The sequence below is a fragment of the Colobus angolensis genome, unplaced genomic scaffold, assembly GCF_000951035.1.
Source record: "Colobus angolensis palliatus isolate OR3802 unplaced genomic scaffold, Cang.pa_1.0 Scaffold287, whole genome shotgun sequence".
NCBI lineage: Eukaryota > Metazoa > Chordata > Mammalia > Primates > Cercopithecidae > Colobus > Colobus angolensis.
The window spans coordinates 1,757,826-1,784,715 of record NW_012116121.1 but is presented as its reverse complement, the minus strand read 5'-3'; the positions used below and the strand labels follow the sequence as shown (position 1 = coordinate 1,784,715).

The 26,890-nt window shown below is 35.9% G+C and overlaps 1 protein-coding gene across 1 annotated transcript in view; it reads right to left on the bottom strand.

Annotated features, from left to right (window-relative positions):
- ZNF407 (zinc finger protein 407) overlaps positions 1 to 26,890 on the bottom strand; it is a 460,868-nt gene that overhangs the window by 157,569 nt on the left and 276,409 nt on the right. Inside the window, exon 7 of the mRNA XM_011948924.1 lies at positions 19,661 to 19,781. Coding sequence (XP_011804314.1) covers positions 19,661 to 19,781 — 121 coding nt within the window. The remainder of the gene's footprint in view (positions 1 to 19,660; positions 19,782 to 26,890) is intronic.

Sequence of the window (26,890 nt, the reverse complement as noted above, 5' to 3'; positions counted from 1 at the left end):
TCCAAAAAATATTATTTCTGAAGATGCTAACAGACGGTAAGAAAAACCGTAAGTACAAATGTGAGGAGATCCGTGTTCAGGAAAGTAGGGGCAATACAGCAGACTGCATTTTCCTTTTAGAAACTCACAATGTGTACTTAAGCAGAAAATGAAAATTACAAAAAAAAAAAAAAACTCAATCTAAATTGAAATAAAATTTTTGAAAGTTCTATTTAAAGAAATATGCTTAGTTTTCCTTAACATTTTGCTTCCCAAATTTTTTGACTACAGAACATTTACTTTTTTGGTTGCTCTATGGTAGTACAACATGTACCTCGGAATGCCATCATAAGGATTAAGGTAAATAAGATTAAATATGTTCAGATAATACTGTAGGTACTTGTTCTATTTTCTTCCTACCACTAGGTTTTATATTAATCACAAACGAGTTCAACTATGTGAGTCATTATCAGTGCTTTTCCTATTATACATGAAAAGCAACTTCAATTCATCTGACTAAAAATAGATTCCCAAACGGTTACAGTGTATGTATGAGCACGTGTGAGGTGTACCATGCGTGCAAAGTTAATTAGGCAGGTATGCAATTTCATTTTTCTTGGCCTGTTTATAGTATACTTTTAAAACCCACATCCACAAAAAGAATTACTCTATACAATATTATATATACATGTTTATATAAAAGATCAGTTGAAAGGGGGTTTCTACTATATCTTTGTAACATGATTCCAAAATGAATATAGAATAATCCAAAGAAAATCTTTATGTAAATTAAACTCAAGAAGTTAATTACATTTATTTATCAACATTATTTATGATTTATAAATTTTCTGGGCAAAAATAAATCCTAAAAAAAAGACAAAAAATGTTCACAGCAGAGGGGAATATAAGCCTCCATGTATGTTGCTTTAAAGCTCACTGTAGGTTGGAAGAATATGTTCCAATATATAAACTCGGAGTTTGTTTCACAATTTATGTAAGACAGCCTAAGATATATACTCCTTTATAACTTATGTTCTCACTAAAGGACCCATAAGGAAAGAGTCTGATAATTTTAGATTACTGAACATTTGTGCTGTTTAAATTTAAAATTGGTTAAAAGCTACAAGAATAAAGAACCTCAAATTCCTCTGCCTAAAAGGGAACATGTTATCAACGATGTTTAGCAAATAGATGCATGTCATTTGGAGTGCTGAACCACATGCATCACCAGAACAGAACAGACAGCACAAAGATCCATGTATATAAGAAATACAGATGTCATTTCAGATCAATTAGGAAATGATGGGCTATATAATAAATGGTGTCCATTCAACTGCTTATTTTTTAGGAAAATATAAATTACTTATTGTCCTCTACCATACAAAAATAAATACTATTTGGATTAAAAAATTTTAACATAAGGAAACCAAATTATAAAAATCATAGAAAAAATATTTTTATAATTTTAGAAGAGCTCCCATAAAGAAAAATCAAAGTCCAAATGCTACCAAAATGTGTAGGGAAATATGCCTCATGAAGTTAATACTGCTATATAGCATAATGCATCATAAATAAAGTTAAAAGGCAGGGCAAAGAAAAGGAGTAAAACTATGCAACATATATAAAAACTGATGATTAATAAGGATTCCAAAATGGGTTCCATTGATTAATTTTTTATAAGATAAAAATCTCACAATCTAAAAAATATGAATAAGCAATTCATAATTGGAGAAATACAATAGTTATGTAATCATTACACAGTGATCAATGTCTCTAAAAACCAAGGAAATGCAAGTTAAAACTTAAGGTGACAGATCAGCAAAATTTAGTAAGTTTGATCATATTAAACAATGGTAAGGGAAAATGATATACCTCTGGTAATGGTGTAAGTTAGCAAAAGCTTTTGAAAAACATTTGATAGTATCCTTCAAGTTTAAAATATACACACGCCCTTGAAAGTTCAGAAGCTCAATTAGATGATCCACAAGTCATTAAATCTATTTTAAAACAGCTAAACACTAGGCAAAATTTGAAAACTAAATGTCCATGAATAGAGAAATGGGTAGTAAATGTACAGTGCATCCATACTAGGGAATTCTATACCACTGAGAGCTAGGGGGTAGCTTCTCCTACAGAGCTCCATGGAAATCAACCACATCCTGGCTGAATGGTGGGAGAGCACGGCCTGATCAGGGGAAAGAGAAGCCATTTCCCCAACCATGTATCGTTACTGATGTTAGAACAAGGTGAGAGATCTGGTAGGCCAGGTCACAGGACCGTTCAACCTCACCTGTAAACACACCCTCAGAGCCATGGAGGAGCTGGATCTTCTCCAGTTGTGAAGCTTAGAAGTCCCACAGCCTAAGAGCCAGACACTTCCCCAGAATCCGATGTCCGGCACCACAAAATTCTTGCATGTTGCTCCAGAATGCAGCAGGTTATTGGGATAAACTGAGGAGAGGAGCAACAGTTGTTGCACTGCCTCTGTGAGTTTCTCTCAGTAAACCATGCGGAAGAAAGCTTGGTGTGTGTACTATCTGGGCATTCACCCTCACTTGTTGTACAAAAGCCATTAAATAGAATAAGGTAGCTCTTATGAACATGGAAAGACTAACAGGATACGTTATTAAGTTAAAAAAAAAATCAAGTCCCAGATACATGTAGATATGGATCCTTTCAGCTTTTTGAAAATATATACATATGGTATGTGTGCGCATATACACATATATGTATACAGAAAATGTATATATACACAAAGTATGTGTGCACACATATACATATACAATGTGTGTGCACACACATACACCTATGGCACATATAAAACATAAATGTATACACATACAGTATGTGTGCACATGTACGCATACACACAATATATTCACATATACACAGTGTGTGCATGCACATATAGACATACAAGCACATAATATATACATATACACATAGAGTATGTGTGCACATATATACCCACATATATATGAAATGCATGCACATACATGTACAGATAAAATGTATACATGGAAAATACATATATTTATACATATAGAGATACAAATGTATTAAATGTGTATTCAAAGGAAGCCTAGTAAACAACTGATGATAATTATTTTTATTGAAGGATTTCCAAGTCCAAGGAAACTTTTGTTTTGCTTAGTGTACTTGGATCATTTTGGCTATTCATTAAAATATCTTTTGAGTGTTATACATACAAAGCAAATATGACCAAACGTCTATTTGAAAAACACCCGGATTGTACAGCATTTTCAGTAATGTAAACCTGATAAACCACAGCAGAGCGGCACAGCTGACAGTTGTGGCAGAGGTGGATGTGCTTACGTGCCGAGATCCTCGTGTTTACACAGGGAGGAGTCAATCTGATGAATTTAGCAAAAGGTTTAAATGAGGAAACTCAAGCTGTAATCTCTAGGAAACCAGAAGGAATACTATCATCAAAACAGGGAAGAGAGGAGAGGGTGTGGTGGGGAATGGAGCTAACTTCGTTATCCTTTACAAACACCAGATGCAGCCTATACACCAAGAAGCTGTCTTCAGACATCTCCAGGACAAAAAGACAGGAATGCCTAGTACTGCAGGAAAATGGGAAGAGAGAAGTGCCGGGAATGCAGGTATGGTGGCAAGACTCTGACTCCAAATAGTCATAATAATGTGCAAAACCTGTAAATGTTAAGAGAGTTTAAGTAAACCAGATATTTAAAAATAATGGCACCATATTACAGTATTACACTACATTCAGAATTACCCAAAGTCTCTTTTTTTATCCCGATAAAAAGAGTTTACAGCAATCTGAGGTAATCACAAAATACAATCCTTTGGACATTTTCAGCAACAGGAAATTTTAATTGGAGAGTTTCTGGATCACCTTGCTCCAAATCTTATGAATTTTATTTTCCTTTATTATAACTGATAGCTATTTATTGAATGGGACAATTTCCATTAGATGATTTACTCATTACTTCTTGCTTTTCAGAAATCTCAATTCTTTGAAACTAGTTCTTAGGACAAATTGATGCACAGTGAATTTTTTCTCTCCATTTCTCAGTTATATTTCAGCTCATGTTTATTATGTGATATAAAGTGATTCTAAAACAGCGCAGTGCCCCATAAGAGAAAGAAACTTGTAAGTTAGCACAGAAGAGGATGAACACCGATGCATTCTTGGTCTCATCCACCACCCTTGAGAGGATAAACTCCCCTGCTTCCAAGTCACATGGCTGTCCAGGTAGGTGTCCACATGCGCTCTCTGCACCAGCAGCCAACAGGCTCTCATGTGCCCCTGAGAGGTTCCCGAATGGCAGTCGCTGCACTGGCCTGTCTGTGACCCACAGGAAACCTGTGCACATCCAGCTGCTGTTCTAAACATCTGGGAGCAAGGCCAGCCTTTCAGACCCAATCGCAGGCACTTCAAAAGACAAATAATTTAAGCCTGATTACTGCTTCAGTTCTAGATGGAAAGTATATAGGTTACAAGAGAAGTCTACCTTCCTATGTATTGACTTTTTACTTTCAAAATGAATTTTTAAAACGTATTTAGTAGATACTACATAAAAAGAAGCCTGAAAACAAATCACTGTGGTCATGCCCTCAAAGGGGATGCGATTTAACAAGACAAACGAGTTATGTACCTTAAGAGCACTAACAAAAAGCTGTGCTGTGCTGCATAAAAGAAAACGTGAACATTTTGAAAAGGCTGAACACTCACCGTGTCCACTTAGAGGACTGCTGCATCTGCCCTTCAGTGACTCTGCAACTGCTAACGGTCTAAAATTGTCTTGCTTTCCACATTATTCCAAATGCTTTTCTAACTTCTACTGATTTCAAATGATGTTAACAGCAAACTTACATACTGATATGCTACTGCTTTGGATATATTTATCTTGTAAGATTTTCACCCAGAGTTACACTTGCTCCTTCTGTTTCAGGACTGCGAACAACACCCCACGCTTTGTTCACCTTTCATGTTTCCCACCTTCCCTTCCACTTAAATTACAACTCTATTCTAATCTCTGATCATATTACCTACAACCAGTAAGAAGCGGCACCGACTTTAACATCTTCCTTTCTACCCTCCACTCCACAGAAGAACGATGAAAATCACAAGGAAGAAATGGTAGGGGGTCACACTGAATGTTTTCATTCAGAAACCCAAATGAGTTCTTCAGAATTTAGCATTTCCGGAACAGTCCCACTGACTCTGAGTCTGTGCAGCGATTCAAACACAAGGCCGAGCTGGCCTGTCACCCACAGCACGGGAAGGAGGGCAGGCCTTCCAGCAAGGGCAAGCCCTGGAGAACCTGGATTTCTCCCTGATTCTTTCTCTTCAGCCCCAAAGAGAAAAAACACATTTCATTAACAGTTTCACATCATCATACACTGATACATTGCTGGTATAAAGAAGGAGAAGAGAAAGTAACTGTGTGAGAAACACAAAGCACCTGGAAGATTTTCCTCTGATATCCTCACCACGCTAAATGCTCACAGAAGTAAAATAAAACTTAGTAAGTTTACCCAATTATTACATGCCTTACAATGGGAGCAGATGAAGAACGAACATGCTGAAGTCTCTGAGCTAAAAACATGCAGTAGACTTTAGTGGTGAAATACAAATAATCCAGCAGGATATTAATAAGGCTTTGGGGAAAGGGCCTTTGTGGCCACAGAAGTCTGGCAAATATCAGTACATAAAACTAGAGGTGTGTCCTGACTAAAGGGATTCTCTGAGTCTTTAATACGCTGATTACTGTGAGTGTGAAGGGGGAGGATAAGGGATACAATATGGAGAGTATTTCCCAAACATATGTGACTACCAAAACATTTTTTCAAAGTTGATATTCTGAGCATCAAGCAATATTTTCAATCTATTCAATATTGCTTGATGCTCAGAATCTGAAAATAAAAAGGCAGAATTAGCCTTACATATTGAATCACTTCCTTTCACTAATCTCCTGCCTGGATGGCAGAGCAGAAATTCTTCTCATTTTTATCTTGCCACTCTGAAATAAATATAGACCCCCCCAACCCCCAAACTCTTCATTACCACATATTTATTCCCTCACAGGAAAAGTTTTATTCTTTCCATTTCTGTTAACAAGCTAGGTGTAGCAAAGTGAGGTGTTGCAAAACCAGAAAAGGCAGATGGATGAAAACCTTCTGAGGAAAAAAATATCTATCTTTAAGGAAACACAACAGAAAAATGGAGCCTAACCAACCTCTAAAAATCCAAGCAATCCTTTTTTTAGAAACGGTTAGGTAGAATAAAAATGGCAGACAGAAATATATTCCCAAAAAGGACACGAACTCTATACACACACAACTTTGGCTTGAAATAAGTTGTGTAGAAAAAATATTACTTTACAAATCAAGCAATTTAAGTATTTACAGATATATGTGTGCATATATGAATAATTTACTGTATTTTTCTAGTTAACAGCTTTTCAAATTTAAGGTGATGTACGTAAAATTTTTACTGAAGCAGCAGTATGTTTCACAGTATTTCTGATAGTTCAAGCCAGAACCTGACTTTACTTGGGACAATCTAATAATGTCTAAGGGAAAAAGACTAGATTTAAAACAATAACTTTTGGCACTCATGTATAGGAGCGCAGTTTAGTGTGCAGTCTGGCAGTCCCGGTCACCTAAGTCACAACAAGCTCTTAGACTCACCTAGGCTATTAAAGTGGGGCAAGGGCTGCCATAAAATTTAAATACTATGTAAGTGTCTGAGAGATTCCATCCTCCACACCTGGCATACTGCAGGCCCTGGTGGCTGATCCACCCCATGGGGAGGTAGAGGGGGGAGGTGCAACATATGATAAGAGAATTTATTTTCTGGGGGCTCTGCCAGTCCAATATTTAGACTACGTTGCCATAGGCAAGAGTGAACTTACTTATCTTTGAAAAGTCTTTTGAAAAAATGTTTCCTAGCTTTAACTCTATGCTGTACAGAGCCCCCCAAGTCTACAGTTGCTGAGTATTAGACGAAAAATGCACACTTTATTAATTTTATTGAGTCGTACAAAGAAAATGTAAACCTTTTATAATGCAAAAGTTCTGTGATCACCTTTGAAGTAAAAGTAATAGAGAAGAGTCACTGATGATGAGGGACCACTGAATTTATTTAATAATCTATGTCCATTTTTACAAAAATGCTCCATGTAATCCATTTAAAAATAATAACTGGTTCATTTCAGTCCCTGCACACAATGCTTCCCTTTGTCCCTTGTAAGTCTCTCAAACGTCTTATTTTAAAGGAATATATAGTACTCCCGGAAGACATTTTCCCATTTCTATTCTCTTCGACTCCTGCGAGCCCTTGTTCTGTGTGATAAGGCAATCTCCTCCGGGATCTGAGCTGTGTAGTTTCGCACCACGAGTGACAAGGACTCGACTTGAATAACTGCTGTGCGCAGGTTGTAATTATGTCAGCTGGAGTGTTGAACAAGGGGACTGATTAATGTGAGCCCCGGCCCAGGCGCAGTCCCTATCAAAACCTTCGCGCAGGCCAGCAGTGGGGACGGGTTAAAGCAAAAAGACAAAACATGCTGTATCGTCCATGATAGATGAATTGCTCCAACAGTCTTCAGGCAGATGTTCCAGGACAGTATAATATACAATTACTCTGCCTTATCACCTTCCCAGGGACAATAAAGCTTCCTCCTTCTATAGCTCATGTGAGTGAAGGCAAAATTAGTTTTACTTTTACAACACTGACTCACTTATCATGTTGCCTTGATTGTGCTTTTACAGCTAAGGAAAACATATATTCCACTTTTAAACTAAAAAAAAAAAAAAACCTTAAAAATAAAACCGAAACCTTGTGTTGACTGTTTTTTACATGAGGACATAGTGTTTAAAGGATTGTTTTGTTAAAAAGAGATGCAAGGAAGGTAATAATATATGTGTGTGCATGTGTAGTTAAAAACAAGTACATACCCATAACTCAAGAAGAGCTGGATTGTATAATCATTACATTAATAACATCATTTTTCAAAGGCCACACAGAAATCATTAATTGGAAGGAACATGTAATTAAAAATATATATATGCTGATATTGTCCATATATTTCTCAGGCGTGGGCACATGGGCCCTTGGGCCTGGGAGGATGGTTCCAGACGACACACTTGCTCATCACAGCCACTCCCACTCTGAGTCTTCCGGGTCTCTTTTTCTTAGAAGTGCTATGCTAGCCTAGTACAGGGAGGCTTCCTCACAATATCACAAAACATTGTCACCGATGCTAGAAGTAACTTACTTTAGGACTACTGTGGTGATTATTTCTACCATATTTATTTGTACTTGCAAAAATGGTGCCACACGTTTAAGAGAAGATGTACAAAACAGAACTATCTCAATTTGCAAAGGGAATTACATCATTATTTTTAAGGTTGAAAAACAATCTAAAACCTAAAATGGAGATGCAGCCATAACAATCTTGTGGTAATCATAATTCATAATGAAATGAAGCAGCTAAAATTCCAATAGAATCAAAGGAAACCCATACAAAATGCTAGTGAATGCAAAAATAGCATCCATCAACCTGTAGGGCCATATATATGACTTATTTCCACTTTTTAGTGGTTTAATACAACTGACACCAATACTCAGCAGTTACAATGCACCCTAAGTCATGGAAACAGATCACGTTCCCTATCTCAGCCTACAGGGTGATATGTTTGCCTTCCCTGTTCACATTATACACACACTAACTTCACCACCACGATCCTTATTATCACATTCCTCTTGTAGGACACACTCGAAGAGAATTACATATTTCTAGAAAAAAATGGCAATTTGAAGAAGGTAGGGAACAATTTAAAACCGTCTTCAATGGAAATTTTAGCACATAAGAACACAGAAAACATAGAATTAAGTTCATGTTGGTAAAAATGTAACATGATGCTCATAACTACTCGGAATAAGCTGAACAAAAGATAGGTGAAAACAAATTGAATGGCTGTAAACACATGCAGGAGTCAGGAGCAGTCAGGTGTCATCAAGAGAAATGACTGGGTGCTCTTCAATTGGCTTATGATGTCATTAGAGTGTCCTGTTAGACTTACTGATCTTAGAAAAACCTGAGACACAAGCAAAAATTGTTTAAAATTAAGTCACAGAGAAGACGTCACACTTTAAAAGACTATATTTAAAGTGAGTGTGTGTTAAATGATTACACTAAATCGTTAGCTAGCAGCAAGCAACTTGTTAAATTAATGAAACATAGCTGGAGCAACACAGGCTTCTATAAGAATTCTCCATACAGGGCAAATAAAACCCCAACTTGTGGGGTGTACAGGTATGGAGGAGACAGATTATACCATTACATCCTTTCTGTTTTCTTGATTCAAAACCCCAGCCACAATGAAGATAAAAAGTGGTGCCATGTAGTAGTACCCCCAAAAGGTGGGAAAGTGGTTATTGTAGCCACATGAAATGGCAGGGAAGGCCTGAAGCCACAGTTCTCCAGGTGCAGAGAGAGGACCCACAGGACAATAGTGAGGCACTGGCTCAACTCGGAGTGTTCCCAGAAGTCCTCAGAAGATCTAACTATTAGCAGTGGCCCCTGCTTCACCAACCCTAATCATGCATACACTGTACTAGCCATCACAAATGATGCAGTTTTCGGCTTCACTGTTTCAATGGACATATAAACATTTGGCACATAAACATTTAAGTAAATTTCAGAAAGTGATTTTCAGTAAACGAATGAATGCCAACACAAAGCCAGTATGCATTCGTCTACCTGCCTTCAGCTGCCACCCTCTGTCTTTCCCTCTAGCCCAGGGTTTTCACAGAGCAGCCTCAAGGCAAAGTTTCTGTGAACACCAGGCAACAGGCAAGCTTATCATTTCTGCACTTCTGTCCACTTACCCGTTTTCTGTTCTCATCACTTTACTAAAACCGGTCTTCCCAAGAGAACCTGAGACTCTTAGTGACTGTGGCTGGCAGGCTGCACTCCCCTATTTCACTCAACACCTGGCACGCTGCCCACTCTTTGCTTGGTGCATGCACCTCTCTTTCCTGGAGGTCCCTCCCCTGTCCGTGAGCCTGCTTCTCTGTCTCTCATACAGGCTATTTGCCTCTCTGCTGATTTCATTTTCCACATGTTCCAAGAACACATCAGTCACATCAAGTTCCACACAGATGAGAACTGAACTATGCACCTACTGACCTGGCTTCATTCGGACATCACATGGGCAGCTCATGGGCAGCTCATCCCAGACCACCCTTTTCCCAAAGGATGTCCCCCTCCAGGAGAGAGGACCTCCTGACTGGCACAGTCACTCACCCAGCAGCCCTGGCCAGCACACCTGAAGGATGGCGTGTGGCTCTCTGTCACCCTCCCCTTAGTCCACTCGCTGGGCCCACAGGTCCACTGGTTCTCCCTCCCATCACCTGCCACTCTCTGCCCTTCCATCACAGCATTGGTTTAAGGTGATTTTCTGCCTGTACCTTTGCAATTGTCTTTTAAACGGTCTCGCGTCTCCTGTTGGATCCCTCTCTGACTCACTATTTGTCCTGCCCAGGTGATTTTGCAAAGTTAAGTGTGACTATGTCATTTTCCCGCTCAACATCCTGCACTGTCTCCCTACTGCTTCTGGAGGAAAACAGACCACCCAGCACGGACAGTGGAGAGAAACCCATACAAACTTCCTGCCGTCTTTTACCACAGAATCTCACATGACCTACAATCCAGGCTTCTCCGTGTGAAAAAGAGAACTTGACATCAAAGGAAAAGTGTAATTTGGGAGTACAGAATGGAACATAGTCTTACTTTTAACACAAAGATATCTGAGGTTTTTAGATTGGAACAAATTTATGAAATTCAAATGTCAACCACTTTTCCCCCAAATAATGCAATCCAAAATATTAATTTCCATATTTAAGCACAAAATTTGAAATTTAAGTATTCTCTCAATGGAAAAAATCTTGTTTTATGACATCTCATGTATGTGTTAAAAGTTGTAATTTAAGATGAAGAAACAAAATGTATTGAAAGAAAATACCATGTCAAATTAATCAACATATACTCAAGACCTACACAGAGATCTCCAAATGGTGCCCCAGCTAATATTAAAGATACAAAATGAGGACTAGTTTGTTTAGAAAGATTCAGACCAAAATAATTAAAAATAAGAGATTAAAGTTTAAAGAATAAGACGGAAGATCAAATTAGGTTAAAATTCTCCATAGAGAAAAGTATCAGGTTACATACTATGTTATTAAATAACAAATTCTAGTTTATTTGAATTATTGCTCACTTGCAGTTCTGCAGTGAGCAACAGTGTAACATTGTTTTACCAAAACAAAACAAAACCTCAGAAGTAGTTCTTTTTCTAGAACTTCTCATAAATATAGTTAAGTAGGAAAATAATATGAATAGGAAAAAAATCCAACAAAAAATTTGTGTTACATTCCCTAATGAAGAAGACAAAGATGTAAAATTTATAAAACATATAACATTGTCCTAAGGACAAGCCAAAATATACACAGTAAATGCCACCACACAGAAGGCAGCGTCTCATGTCTAAAGGGAGTACAATGAGTCAGACACGCTGATACATAAGCTGCTCTGACTTCCTCTGCTTCATAAAACCGACGGCATCACCATTTTCCAAATGTTCCAAGTTTGTCTTTCTGTCTCTCTTTCACATTTTTTCTACAGGCTCCAAGCAGGCAATATTTCAGAATACATGGAAACAAAGAAGCTGAAAATAAAATGAAATAACTAGTATCTCAGCATTCTCACCGAATTAGTGAAAACTGGTCAAACTTTTATGTACTCCAAAGTTATTCTGTTGTGTTATTTTCTACTAATACTACTTGCAAAAATGGTGTTATTTTCTCTCAGATCCACATCTGAGGCTTCATCCACTCCACACGGTAGGGATGCAGAGGTGATATTCTGACTTCTGTCGGCTCCTCCTGGAGATTACAGTTTTCCTAATAAGCTACACTGTAAGAGCTTCTATTGCTAGAAGATACAGATAGTTACATAGTAAAGTGTTTTGTTGTGTGATAACAGCTCTAGTGTCTAAGGAATAACTTATTATGCAAGAGACTATTGCCCAAAAAATTTTCTATTTTTTTCCATCTCTAAGGCCTTTCTTTCTTCCACAATATACACAGATATATCTAACTACTACCCAAGGGGCTGTCCATAGTAATTCCTTGTAGAAAGACCATCCCCAAAGATAGCTTTGGTCCTTTTATAATGACTGGATTTGGGATTCAACAACAGTAGGTTTAATAAACATGTTTATCTGGATTCTACTTAAAGAGATAGCAGAGGGAATGTATGGTCACTTTGTGTTCCAAATGACTCTTCTAATTAATCTGTGATCTCAATGCTTATTTAAGCTATATCAACAAACAAAGCAACTTATTTGTAACTGATAAACAAAAAGTAGGATCTCTGATTCTTTTTCTTTTAAAGACATGTGAACCAATGTATAATTTTTAATGCTGTGGAATCTATTTGTTTTCAAGTTTGCAAGATCTTTTACTTAAACGAGGTTTTTTTTTTTTTAGATTAAAATGTAACAATATTAACTAAAGGCCTAGTGTAAATGCTTGTGCTATATCAGCACAGAGCCTTCTAGGCTGAAACAAAAAATTTAAAAAGCCTATGTACTTGTGTGTTAGAGGGCAAGAAAGAAAATCATGAATAAAGGAAGCTGAATATGAAAGTAACACTAGGTAAAAAACATTACAGAAAATACAAAACCAAATAAAAAATTAGAACTGATGAGATAAAATTCACCAATGAAATGGGCAAAGAAAAATAGGAAATATTTCATTCAGGAAGAACTCAAGTTCCGCTGCAAGGAACTGTCTGAAAAAAAGAAGAATAGATTAACACATGGTACAACTTTCACACTTCATTATAGAATGTCTGAACAGATGATACAATTAAGAGGACATTCATTTTATTGTGTTGGTGAACCCCTCAAAAAAATCCCGCCTAAACTTGCCAGGAGCTTCTACTCCGAGTGAAAGATAGTACACCAGCATCAAGTGTCATCACGACACAAGCTAGGAGAACCTTTCAAAGCAATCTTTCTGCTTGCCAGGGCCAAACAGCTTCGCAAACCAGCCACCACACTGACATCTACCTGTGGCTGGCTGAACTGTGTGCAGGTGAGGAGCAGGAAGGGGTGATGTGACCAGGAACAAGCACTGCACAGATAGTTCAGTGGACACATTTGTCTTCCAGAAATTCATCGCAATTTGAAGAAGGCCTTGGAATCGTTATTGTCTAAGCAAAGTTTGGAAAGGAACTGGAATTTTAGGCTTTCAAAGTAATCCTTCAGCCTGGGACATTTGTATTTTTATTCCATCAACTAGATTGGCAGTTACAATAGAGTAAAATATAAAGATATATAGACTTGAGACAAATGACATAATGAAAATGTGTTGACAGGTACTTTAAATGACAAAAATAGTTTTGATTTACAGTCTGTTCTGATCAAACCAGGTTTGCGGCATTGATCAAACTACTTCAAATCTCAAGTATATCTAATATTAATTCTAGACATTTTCATTTTGATTATTTTTATGGGATCCCTTTATTCTTTAAGAACTTCAAATTTACCCAAAAGAAATAAATGCAACCTCCGATTCTTTGGAAAATTGTGTACTGTGCATTCTGGTATATATAATTTCACTTCTCTCGGTAAATATACTGCTACAGAGATAAAGATCTATTTTTTCTCATTGTCTTTACTCAGGGGCAAAACTACATTTGTTCTATCCACTGCTGCTTCTGGTACAGCCTATGAGCCTGCACAGGAAGCAAAAGGAAAACGGAAAGTCTCTGAAGAGATTATCCAAAAGAAGAAAATTATTCCCTGTGGAGTGAGTCACCCTAACTCAGGATGCTGCTGAAACGAGTGGCAGAACAGAACAATGAATCCCATTGTATACTGAATTCTTAATGCCACAATACCTAAGAAGGCTTGTCTTATTACTTAGCTATGCATTATCAACATAAAGTGTTAATACAAGAAAATTGTATAGAAATGTATACTACTATCTATGACATGAAAAACGTGTTTTATAACTGAGATAATTTAGATAAATATATGTGTAAAAAATTAAACTCAACTTTCAGGAGAAATGAAAATTATAAATACAATTTTTTTGTCATTGCATCTTAAAACTTCCTTAAAAATGCTTCCAGCAATATGCAAAGTTCAGACAAAATTCTATTAAATTTAAAGTATGTTTGGCAAAAATTTTTAAGGATGTCAATGCATATATCAAATGGTGGTAAAGAAGAGCAAATTTGCCCTGCGTCAGTCACGTGTGTAAGAACTTGAGAAATTTGATTAGAAATACTCAACAAAATGTTTAGATATGAAATCAAAGAGATACTGGAGACTATTCCAAAATGTAGGCACATTCCCAGTTGAGCATCACTATCTGAGTTACGACGTTACTTCAAGTATCTTTTGACTTCCCCTCATCCAAAAAAGAAAAAAAATCCTCTTGAGATCAAAAACTACTCCGTAGAAGTCATTAACACTGGTTAAGAGCTATATCAGCCATAAGTAGGGGGGAAAACACCCAAAATGTATTTCCAACAAATTTAGGAAAATGACGAGGTAAATCTTCAATATGAGGCAGGGACTGCAGATTCAGTTCTTCTGCTCCACGAGATACAGACTTTTTACTCAGGGTTATGATGTCAAGTAATGAATAAAGAAGAAAAATAGAGAAAAATGTAGAAAGTTAAAAACAATTTAAAAAGAGTATGTAAGGTTAGAAGTACTAAGGAAGTGACACAGTTAAGGAAAACTCTGGCCAAAACTAGACTTAAGGAGCACCGATGCTATCCCAGTTTCAATAATAGAGACACAATATGCAGATGATAAAACTGTCAGAGTCTGGCTTGACATTTCAGCTTTCTGCAATTTACTAAATTATCATTTAAAGTGCAATGTAGCATTACCCTTAATATTTTTATACTACAGGTAGTATTTCTATGTTACTTTTCATGACTTATCAGTACTTTACTGTTTAATATGCATTTATTACATATCCCCTATAAATCATAGAGAAGAAATGGAAGCCAATGGGAAGATAAGTTTCACATAAACAAAATCCCAACTGAGGCCACTAAAGTGAAACACATCCACTCTGATGTGGAAGCCAGTATGATGAGTGAAACAGAACGTAGTTCAATATTTTAAAACCCTATGTTTCAGAAAGTAGGAATTTTATGCTATTCCAAAGTTTACTTACTATAACACACTAAACTTTTTTCTATTTCATTCTCATTAATATGGAGGTGGTATGTAACAAAGAAAAATAAAAACACAGAAAAATGTTATTTTTTTTCATTTTAACGCAGAAACAAATCTAAAGAATTTGCTACAGAAATAATATTCTAGACCAGTGTGCTATGAATCTAATTTGTGCTTTGAAATTATAATGAATAGTAATAAATGGTCAAAAAGTTTTGGAGTAATGATTGAATACAGTGATTTGTAATGGATTAGACTTCTGGATATTTTAGACAGTAAAAGCTAATGAAGGGGGTACATGTTTACATTTAAATAGAATGAGATGTCATTGCCTAAATTAATAATGCAAACTTGAAAAATAGCCTCAGGTTCAAAAGACCAATTATAAAGTTCTTTTGTAAACAAATCTATATTTGTATTTTTCATGAATAATTATAACTACGAGTATTTCTCCACTAACGTTCAATTTATAAAATGAGAAATACATTTTCAAATGAAATTTAAATAATATTTCAGTTTCTAATGATGGTAAGCTGCCTGTAAATTAAATGTTAATAATGGCAAGTACAGGAATACTCCACAGGAATAATTTTTATCTATTGATATTACACAAATAAAAACATAAAACTAGACATTACATATTTTGAGCAGTAAAATATTATGAAAATAAACCAGTGAGATAAATATGAAAATAAATTAAATAATTTTCTTCATAGGAAATATGTGATCATCTTAAAGACTTATTAAATCTATGAAAATATAACATATTCAAATTTATTTATGCTGTGAAAGAATACATTTATGTGAGGTAAATACGGGATCCTGTTCCTACTATTGTATGCAACAAAAACAATATTTGGAAACTTAACTATCTGTTCATTTTTAAATCTTTTTTTCATCAACAAGAAAGTAAAGATACCTGTTCTAACCATATTTCATTCATATTCTCTCACTTCGGAAGTATTCAAACTTTTGCAAATTTTCTATACTCCTGGTCAAGGTGAACTTGCCTTTTGTTCACTAGTAAAAGAAAGCCTATTCACAGGCACACAGAATGGTGAAGCTGTCCCAGGAACAGAAAGTGTTCACACCATTTACTTTCACTAATAATCAATTATTCAAAAGTTTTAAATAACGGTTAAAAATTACTCTTTTATAATGCACATTAAGCATTTCAAAGGGAAATTTGGTAGCTATCACTGGATTTCAATGTTGTAAGTCTTTTATTTGTAGAACAGTAACAATACACTTAGAAAACACCATCCTTTTAAAAGTAGTACCTGACAGATATAACACGGATGGGATCCAGCTGGCTCAAACGTAGTCCTAAACAGAAGTGGGGTTATTTCAGGGAGATAACTTGAATAAGGGACGAGTAATATGATCTCAACCTTAATAAAAAGTGTAATACGTTTTCAAACCAAGAAAACCTGAAATACTGTGAAATACTTGTACGCATAAATGAATCTACCAAAGCACAGTACTGATCAGAGGAAAAAAAATCACCATCTTTCCAGCCATACTATCAAAAGCCTTAAATCGCGCTTTTCGAAATGCATTTTAAAAAATCTGGAACATGCACAAAGATTTAGGCATAAGCATTTTCAGGGTAAAAGCCTGAAAATGGCTTATGTGTCCAAAACCTTAATAAATTTATTATTGTGCATCAATGTAACTTGGGGCCATGTACAGATTAAAATTACATTTCAAAACAGCAGTTTAAAAACTAGGCATTTTGAAACTGTTAAGTATTCTCAGCAATTATCCAACAATTGATTTTGGATTTAATAAATTTTTAACTACTTCAAAAACTGTTTTTTAAAAAAAGCATATTGGCATGTATTACCAACAACATTTTAACACACTGAAGACCTTCAGGACATTGACATTCCTGCACTAACTTGTTGAGCAGTCTCCTGAGATGGAAAGGTGAGGGAAAACCTGAAACCATGACAAAACATTCACCTGAGATGACAGTGAGAACGAGGGCGAACGTTCAGCAAGTGACTGACCTGCCAGACTCTGGCTAAGTGACTTCAAAGTGCTTCTCACCTAATATTCACCATAATCCTATGAGGCTGGTCCACTAAGAACCCACAATTTACAAACGAGAAAGTGGCATTTCACTCAATAGTTGGACCACGGTCCCACAGCTAAGCAGTGCTGAGCCCAGGTTCTCCACACAGCTTGCACTCCTCATGACACCCTTGTGCTGTTCTTATACCAAACACAGACAGAAACTGGATGCTGCGGCTAACTGGCAATTGTTATCAACAACTCCTCCTATTTAAAAATGTGTGGCTTGTCAAAACAGTCTTGTGCTATGTTTAACGTTACAATAAGTACATACAAATTTTAATGATTAAATCTACTTATAAGTGGGTAACGCTATTCTCTGTTTTATTTGTGGAATTTTATATATAATCTTGTTTGAAATCAGAATCCTGCTGCTTAAAAATAAAAGTTTGAAGACTATAAAGTAGTTATGTAGGAGAATAATTGTTGACATGGAAAGGTATTTATAATTTTTTAAGTATAAAAAATATATATACTGAAACAAAATAATTCCCCACCGACAACAGCAGTAAGAACCTCATGCATACAGTAAAACTGACTGGGTAGAATGCTAAGAGGTAAGGGGGAAAATGAAAGGAAATTCTTATAATTTTCTAATTGCTTTTCTGTGTTTTACAGGAACTCCAACTACTACATGATCTCTTTAATAAGGAAAAAGAGCATTTAATAATGTTTGTCTTTTAAAGAACCCATATTATAAGCACCATAGAATTTCTATGTCTACCTCTAATTAGATCACCATTTTACCAAATTTCCAAGAAACACCAATCCAGTGTTAAGCGAAGACAGAACTCATAAAATGTTGAATGAATGAATAATTAATGAATGAAATATATCTGTAATATCTCTGCACTATATGATGACCTTTCACATAAAACTTAATGCAATAATGTGGCTGATAATAGAAATTATGGCAATATATTTGCTAAATGCATAGGCTAGATCCACAGGAACACAAAAACCTAACTTTTTAAAGGTTTCAGGCTTAGCATACATAATATTCAACAAAAGTGGGCTGCATTTAAAGACACACCCTCAATTTCATGTCATCATGTGGGTTGAGCACAATGGAGATCTTCAGCTCCAGGATAAGGAAGGCTCTCATCCTTGAGGTGTGGCTTCTTAAGACGGATGTCATTCAGCTGCCTGCAAACTATGTGGAGTCCCATAGACCACCACATGGGGTCCAATGTCACTCTTGCAGGCTTCAGGCACAATATGACCTGGCTGCAAGCTCTATGCTCCAGCTGATCTTCCACTATGCCTCTCTACACATACCTTATCAAGTACTTGAGAGGGCGATTTAGCATTGTCTGAGTCTATCTCATACTCTTTTGCACCAAGGCTTCGCTGCCGCCACTAAGTAACTCTGCGACCTGGCAGACATCACTCAGCCACTGTGGATGCAAGTGAGAGCACTGCACATCCATGAGCTCCAAGATACTTTCAGCACTAACATGCTACAAGGTGTCAAGCCCTCCTCATCCTTTCAGAACACACGTGGATTGGGTCCTGGAAATAATTTTACCATTTTTTATGCCATGGCTGAGATGCTGTCTCCTCTGTGAGAACTTCACCTGCGTTCAACATAATCCTTCTTTATGTACTCCCCTGGCCTCTCTCTTTTCCCATTCAAATCTGTATTATAATTACTTATAAATATTGAGTCACTTTTTATGCTATATCCTTAAAGGCAGGAAAATTTCTTGTATCATCTTCATTGCCATAAATGAGTGCTTTCCTCTAGACAAGATATCATAAATGGGTTGAATAACTGATTAATTAACATGGTTTCCTTACTTTGAGAAATGCAATAAAATCAGTGGAAAAGAAGTTGTAAGATAAAAGTATAAAATCTAAGTGTTAAGATTATAGAAAATGGAAAAGAATGTTATGTTTTTTAAACAGTAACTAAATTATGCATGATATTATAATGGCAGAGACATGTCATAAATTTCTCGAAACCCACAGAATGTTCACCATCCAGAGTGAATCCTAATTGAAAGTATAGACTCTGGGTGAGAAAAATGTCAATGTAGGTTCATCAGCTGTAACGCATGGACCACCTGCTGGGGAATGTTGATAACGAAAGAGGCTCTACATGTGTGGGGTAAGGGATACGGGACCCATTTCTGGACCATCCTCTCAATTTTATTGTGAACCTAAAACCACTTTAAAATATAGTTTATTTTTAAAAGTCACTAAAATTAGGTAATTAGCTCCCAACCTAATATATGGATTCATGGTGATCAGAAAAACTCTACTTCGAATTGGGATTTAACAGGCTTTTAATCCATCATGGCGGCCCACCTGATTTGACTGCTCAGTGATGAGTCATTACCTGTAGTCACACCAGGGGCATCTGTAGGGCTTTTCTCCAGTGTGTACACGTTTGTGCCGAGTCAAATGGGACTGAGTTGTGGAGGCAAAGTTACACTCATCGCATTTGAAAGGTTTTTCTCCTGTAATATATCAAGAAATGTTATAGATGAATAATAGTAACTGCAAATGAAGGACTAAACCCAGCATTGACAATTTAAAAAACATTTATTTCCATGAAATGTCAAGAATATGATTCAATGGACTCCACACATTTAGGACATTTGAATATTTATTCTCAGAGTGAGAAAATTAGAAGATATCATTGATTTTTGTTTCTATATTAGAACGTAAGCAAAGTATAGATTATATGGTTAAGGTTCAATATACATAAACAGGAATCTAAATTCTATGGATGGTTCAGCACTGTATTTATAATGGTTTAATAAACCATGTTACATCACAGCCATTAAAAAAATCTTAGTGAGGTTAAAACCAAGGATAGGCATATAACAGAGATATACTGTGAATATATAATTTAAAACTGAGTAAAATCTTAACATTAGATATGAAGAAAAATAAATAAAATCAAGCTATAAATAGGCACCACTTTAAAAAGTGTCAGAAGCAACAACAAAAAAACACTGTATTAAGCTGAGTAAAAAGAGGCCCCAAAGAAATATTTAGAATATTTAATACCACATTAAAATATACCAACCCTGTGTAGATACAACAGACACATAAATAGACAGACAGACATAGTTAAACAGACAGACAGACGTAGCTATGCAGCGCTTAATGGCAGGGACAGGTTCTAAGGAACGTATGATTAGGCGATTGCATTGTAGTGAGAATATCCTGCATGCACTTATACAAACCTAGATGGCACAGCCTACTACACACCTACCTAGATGGTGCAGCCTATTCCTCCTGGGCTACAAACCTGTACAGCATGCTACTGTACTAAATACTGTAGGCAACTGTAACACAGTAATAAGTATCTGTGTATCTAAACACATCTAAACACAGAAAAGGTACAGTAAAAAGACAGCATTATAATCTCATGGGACCACCATTGTGTATGTAGTCTGTCATTGACCAAAAGATTATGTGATGCTTGACTATGTGTGTGTGTGTGAACGTGCTTATAAAATGTAACCATTCTACCCATAAGAAGTTCATGGCTTGCCAAGGACAGGAAGATAGTGAAATAGCATCCTAGTATCTTGAACAAAGTATTTCCTTCCTTCATTTGACACCTCCCTCTCCTTTAAATCATTCCTCCCCATCCCACACACATTCAAAGAATCATCAAGTCTTATCAGCTTTTAATTCCACTAGCTGCATTGGCTGGTAGGCACTGAAAACAAGGATATTTAATTTTAATTAATGTAAATTTAAATGTAAAAACTGATACTCGACTGAGCTATTGAAAAAATGTTTAAATATGGTTGGAACAGCTTGGGAATGTGAATCTACTTTTTGAAGTGTAACTTTTATCAAATCTAAATATAGACCATATATTTCAGATGAAAATTTAGCCTCTGAATTGAGATGTTCTAAATTGTAAAATACCAAATTTCAAAATCGCAGTACAAAGATCATAACAAAAATATTGTTAATAATGTTACATTGATTTGATGTAGAAATTATAATAATTTGAATTTGGTTAAATTAACTGTTGTAAAAATGTTTACACCTGTTATGTTTTCTTTTTTTTTTTCTTTTTTTTTTTTTTGAGACGGAGCCTCGTTCTGTCGCCCAGACTGGAGTGCAGTGGCAGGATCTCAGCTCACTGCAAGCTCCGCCTCCCGGGTTTATGCCATTCTCCTGCCTCAGCCTCCCGAGTAGCTGGGACCACAGGCGCCCGTCACCTCGCCCGGCTAGTTTTTTGTATTTTTTAGTAGAGACGGGGTTTCACCATGTTAGCCAGGATGGTCTCGATCTCCTGACCTTGCGATCCGCCCGTCTCGGCCTCCCAAAGTGCTGGGATTACAGGCTTGAGCCACCGCGCCCGTGTTTTCTTTTTTTTAAATACGGCTACCAGGAAACAATATTATACATGTATACATCACATTACATTTGTATCAGACAGTAATGATTTAGAAAAAACCTCACTCCCCTACTCTCAAAAAAAAAAAAAAACTATAGTAATATTGTTCTCAACATTTTTACTGGCAAATTTTACATATAAGATGGATTAATTTTACATATGTTCAATAACTCTACTTGTTATTTCTTACTTTCCATGTTTTTGTGATTGCTGTATGAGTATACTGACTTACTTAGAAAATGAGGAGTAAAATATCTTACTTTAAAATTACTCTCTATCAATTCGGCTATCAACAAAACCATATCTGTCCTGAAAATTAGAGTGTTTAGAAGTTCGCCCTACATTCTATGTCTATTTATATTGCTTACACATAATTGTAGTAACATTTAACTGAATCCATATACAACCCATTTGGTGGTATTTTCTCCCTTATTGCAGCACAGTAGTTAGATGAAGCCAGATGGACTTCAATTCTGATCCTCGTTTTGCCATATTTCACTTGCTACCTGTTAGACCCTTTGAACAAGATCAAGAGAACAATACTACCAAACACGCAGGGTGATTGTGAGAATTAAAGACAACAAAAAATACGGAAAGAGTACACTTAACACAGAGTTCTCAATAGCCAGTGGCTTTTATCATTATGATGACAGAACTGCCTAAACACTGATAATTGTCAACAAGTCTCTGCCAAAGATGAAAGAAGCACACAAATGCTTCTCATCAAGAGCTCGTAACCAGGAAAAAGACGAACAGCTAGCAAACATAAAATAATTCATGGTTTTGCATAGTTACTGAATATGACATAAAGATATCATTTAACAGATCCTACCAGGAAATATTTGATTTATTTTTTTTTTTAAAGACTATATACCAAGCAGAGTAACAATCTTAATTGAAAGGGATTTTTGTCTCTTTCAGCCTTTTGTCTTTAAGATAAATCCCATCTATAGTACCCTATTCAAGTGGTCACCCAAGGTCTGCTTGAATAACTCTTTGTTCTCAGTCTCTAAACCTCTGGTCAAATGACTTAAATTGCTATAGACAGCTCAATTGTACTGAAATGACTTACACACAAATTTACTTTTATGATGATGGCAGATTTTGCTTTAATTTGATGGAAAATATATGATATTCATACTGCATAAGAATAAAAAATAGGTGAAGCTATTCAAATTTGACACAGGAATATTCTGTATCATGAAATCATATGAACATCCACACATAGCATTTATAAGATTTGATTTTGTTCATTTAAACAAATAAATAGCAATTTAATGCACACCAATGTCAAAGTGCAGTACACATGACAAACAGAAACACAAAGGTAGCAGTGGTCTAGATAAAATGACACATATTATACATTATTTTACTAACTTGACTTGTATCTGTCTAGACTGCCCACACGAAGCCAAATGTATAAAGCATTTTAAACAGCTTCAATGAGGTATAATTGACACACAAAAACGTCCTTTTATTAAGTTTTGTTATTGATGAAACTCTGCCACAATCAAGATAATGAACACAACCATCACCCCCAAAAGGACTCCTTTTAACTTCCCGGTTCCCCGTTCATCCCTTTGTCAAGCCACCACGCTTTCTGTCGCCACTATATTAGTTAGCATTTCCTAGAAATGTATGTACCTACATACTTATGGTATGAATTCTCTACTGTCTGGACTCTTTCTCTCAGCATAATTATTTTCTGACTCATCCATGCTACTATGAGTATAAATACTTCATTTATTTTCGTTGCAGAGTAGTATTCCATTATACCAGTGTACCAAGTTTGATTATCCATTTGTCTACTGAAGGACATTTGGGTTGTTTCCATTTTTGGCTACTACAACAAATAAATCTTCTCTGAGCCTGCACATGCAGTAATTATATGAACATATATTTCCTCATCCCTTGGGTAAATCCTGGACGATGATAGGTATATGTATATAATACGGTAGGTATATGTTTTGTTTTGTAAGAAACTGCCACACTGTTCCACAAAGTGGTCTGAACATTTTACATTCCTACCAGCTACGTATGACTTGCTTCAAATCCCCACCAACACTTGTTGTAGTCAACGCTTTACACCTGCATTCCTCCGAGGGTGCTGAGGATCTTTCCATGTGCTCACCTGCCATACCTTTATATTCTTTGGGGAAGTATCTGCTTCAGCTTTTTGACTTATTTTTAAATGGTTGTTTGCTTTCTCAGGATTGTGTTTTGAAAGTTCTTTACATATTCTAGATAAAAATTATTTATAAAATTGGTCATTTATATATACTTTCTCTGTCATTTATCTTAAGTCTGTTTACAGTGCCTTTTAAAGAGAAGTTTTACTTTACAAAGTTTTCAATTTATCAACATAATTTTTCAGGTTATTTTTTATTTTATAAATCAGGCTACTGATGTCATATCAAAGAAATCATTGATAATCCAAAGTCAGAAATAATTTTCACCTATATTTTCTTCTAGAATTTATATAGTCTTAAGTTTGACATTTAGATTATGATCATTTTGAGTTAATTTTTGTATACGGTACAAAGTATGGGTCAAAGTTAATTTTCATTGCACATAGATAGCCAACTGCTCCAACATAGAACGTTGAAAAAACTAAATTGCCTTTGCTCCTTTGTAAAAAAAAAAAACAACAATTCACCATGTAGTATAGGTCTATTCCTGTAATCTCCATTGTCTTCCACTGATAAACATTTGACTATCTTGATGCCAATACCAGAAGAGTTTCGTTATTGCAACTTCATAAGAAGTCTTGACATCAAGAAGTGTAAATCCTCCTATCTTTCTCAATATTGGTGACTTATTTCAAGCCTTTGAATTTCCATATAAATTTTAATATCAGCTTGTCAACATCTTTAAGAAAAATAGCCTGATGGAATTGGGTTGATCGATGACAATGAAATGGAAATCCTAATAATATTAAATTGTCTGATCTATAAACTTGGTACATCGCTCTGTTCAGGTGTTCTTCAATTTCTCTCAATAGTGTTCTGACATTTCCACCACTAGGGTTTCGCACATCATTTGTTAAATTTATCTTTAAATATGGTGGCTTATTTAAAAACAATTGACAAATAGATGCACAGGTCTATTTTTGGATACTATTCTGTTCTATTGGTCTGTGTGCCATCTTTATACCCCCAAAATACTATTATGATTATGGTAGCTGTATAAATAAGACTTAGGTAGGTAGTATAAATCTTCTATTTTTCAAAATATAAGTCTAAGTGGTCAAGCAATTTAAACATTTTGTTCAAAATTAGCTGGGCACGGTGGCGGGCGCCTGTAGTCCCAACTACTTGGGAGGCTGAGGCAGGAGAATGGCGTGAACCCGGGAGGCGGAGCTTGCAGTGAGCTGAGATCTGGCCACTGCACTCCAGCCTGGGTGACAGGGCGACACTCCGTCTCAAAAAGAAAAAAAAACAAAAACAAAAACAAAAAAAGATTTTGTTCATTATGCAAATTCACAAATATATTCTGATGTCTCCTTATTCCATTCAATCTAAGTGTTTATAACATGTTTTGGCCTCTTATAACTCACTGCCCTTTTGTTTATTGTAATAGTGTTGGCAGGTGTCCTCAAACTCTTCAGGTTTTCATAGATTCTGCGATATTTGAAGTGGGGTAAAAGGATGACATCATGAACTCCACTGCCTAAGTCAATGGCATAAATTAAAGGTCATCTAAGATCTCTGAGCTTCATTTTCTTGGTTTCGTAGTTTAACATAACCTCTTTAAAAACTCTGTTTAATGTAGCTCATTTCATTTAAACTTACATGAAAATCTTTATGTGACAAAATTTAAATTTAAAAACAATCCTTCTAAAGAATAATGTCATATATATTCTCTATAGTTCACATTAACCTAGTATTATAATAAATTATAAATGGTCTTTTCATATTTCCTTTGACCATACAATAGATTACACTGTGTAATATTAAGCGAGTTTGAATTATATTATACAGGATGACAGGGAAAAATATAATGCTACAAAAATATCACAGTACATACAGTCCTATGCTAAGCAAGGCTCACACAACTGAGCTCTTGATAGTTTAAGTCCACGTCAATTTATACAACCACAGATTATTCAAATCTGTATATAATAGTTAATTTGTAACTCATCAATCAGATACATGTTCAACACTATCACTCTAATACATAATTTGGTAATTCTTCTCTTTTATGGGTAATTTCTTCGGGAAAATACACTACAGAAATATAGAAGGAGTTTTGTATTTGTTAGTCTCAATATGTAAACAAAAATACAGACCTGACTTCTAGATTGTAAAGTTTGAAAGAAAATATCACACATTTGAAATAAGAATTTAAATTTGCTAAATATTTGCTAATGGTTTGAAGATGACATACGTTATATGAAAAGATATATACCTGTTAAGGAAAAACTGATGGCAGACTGATCAAACAGATTTGGTGTATATTGGTAAAAGTGCTGCTTTGAAATCCTTTGTCATTTCAAAGGCAAAAGAATGCATAACTCTAAGTAAGACATTGACTACTCTCAAACAATGTTACCTGTAGGTCAATAGGGCTACCTGTACATGTGCTTTTCCAAAAAGCTGAACAAGGATGAAATTTCCTTTCCTCCTATTTCCCTCTTACGTAACAGTACCTATTAGTTTAAATTGTGTCGCTTTTCACACTTTCCGTTACAAGCAGTGATCTTGGCTCAAATCACCATTAAGAAACCTACTGCATCTCAAGCCCCATTGATAAGGAAAGCCAGAGGATGAACAGCAGAAGGGCTGTTGTCATAGTGCGGTGTCCTTTGTGTGTCAACTGTCCGTCAGACGGGCTGACCGCGTCTCATGGAAACACACACGCACATTCCTCTGGGCGGGCTGGTGGTTATTAAGCTGCCCAAGACTGTTCAACCACACGTGAGGATCTGCTCCTGTGCCCTTGAATCAAGGGTCCCTGACAGGTGATAAAAGTAAATCTCAGAATGGAAGATGTTTTGTGTCAGCTTCCTGGACAGTCTGTATTGCGGTGAGGAATTATTTACACCATTTGGAGCACTTTTGATACCTATCCCTTTCCAAGCTGATTATAATTTGCGTGGGTACTCTGTGGTAAAAAGGTAAACCATGTCAAAGAGGAATACATCAGAGAAATATAGATTTCAAATGCACCTTACAAGTCTGGCCTTGGGGGAAAAAGGTT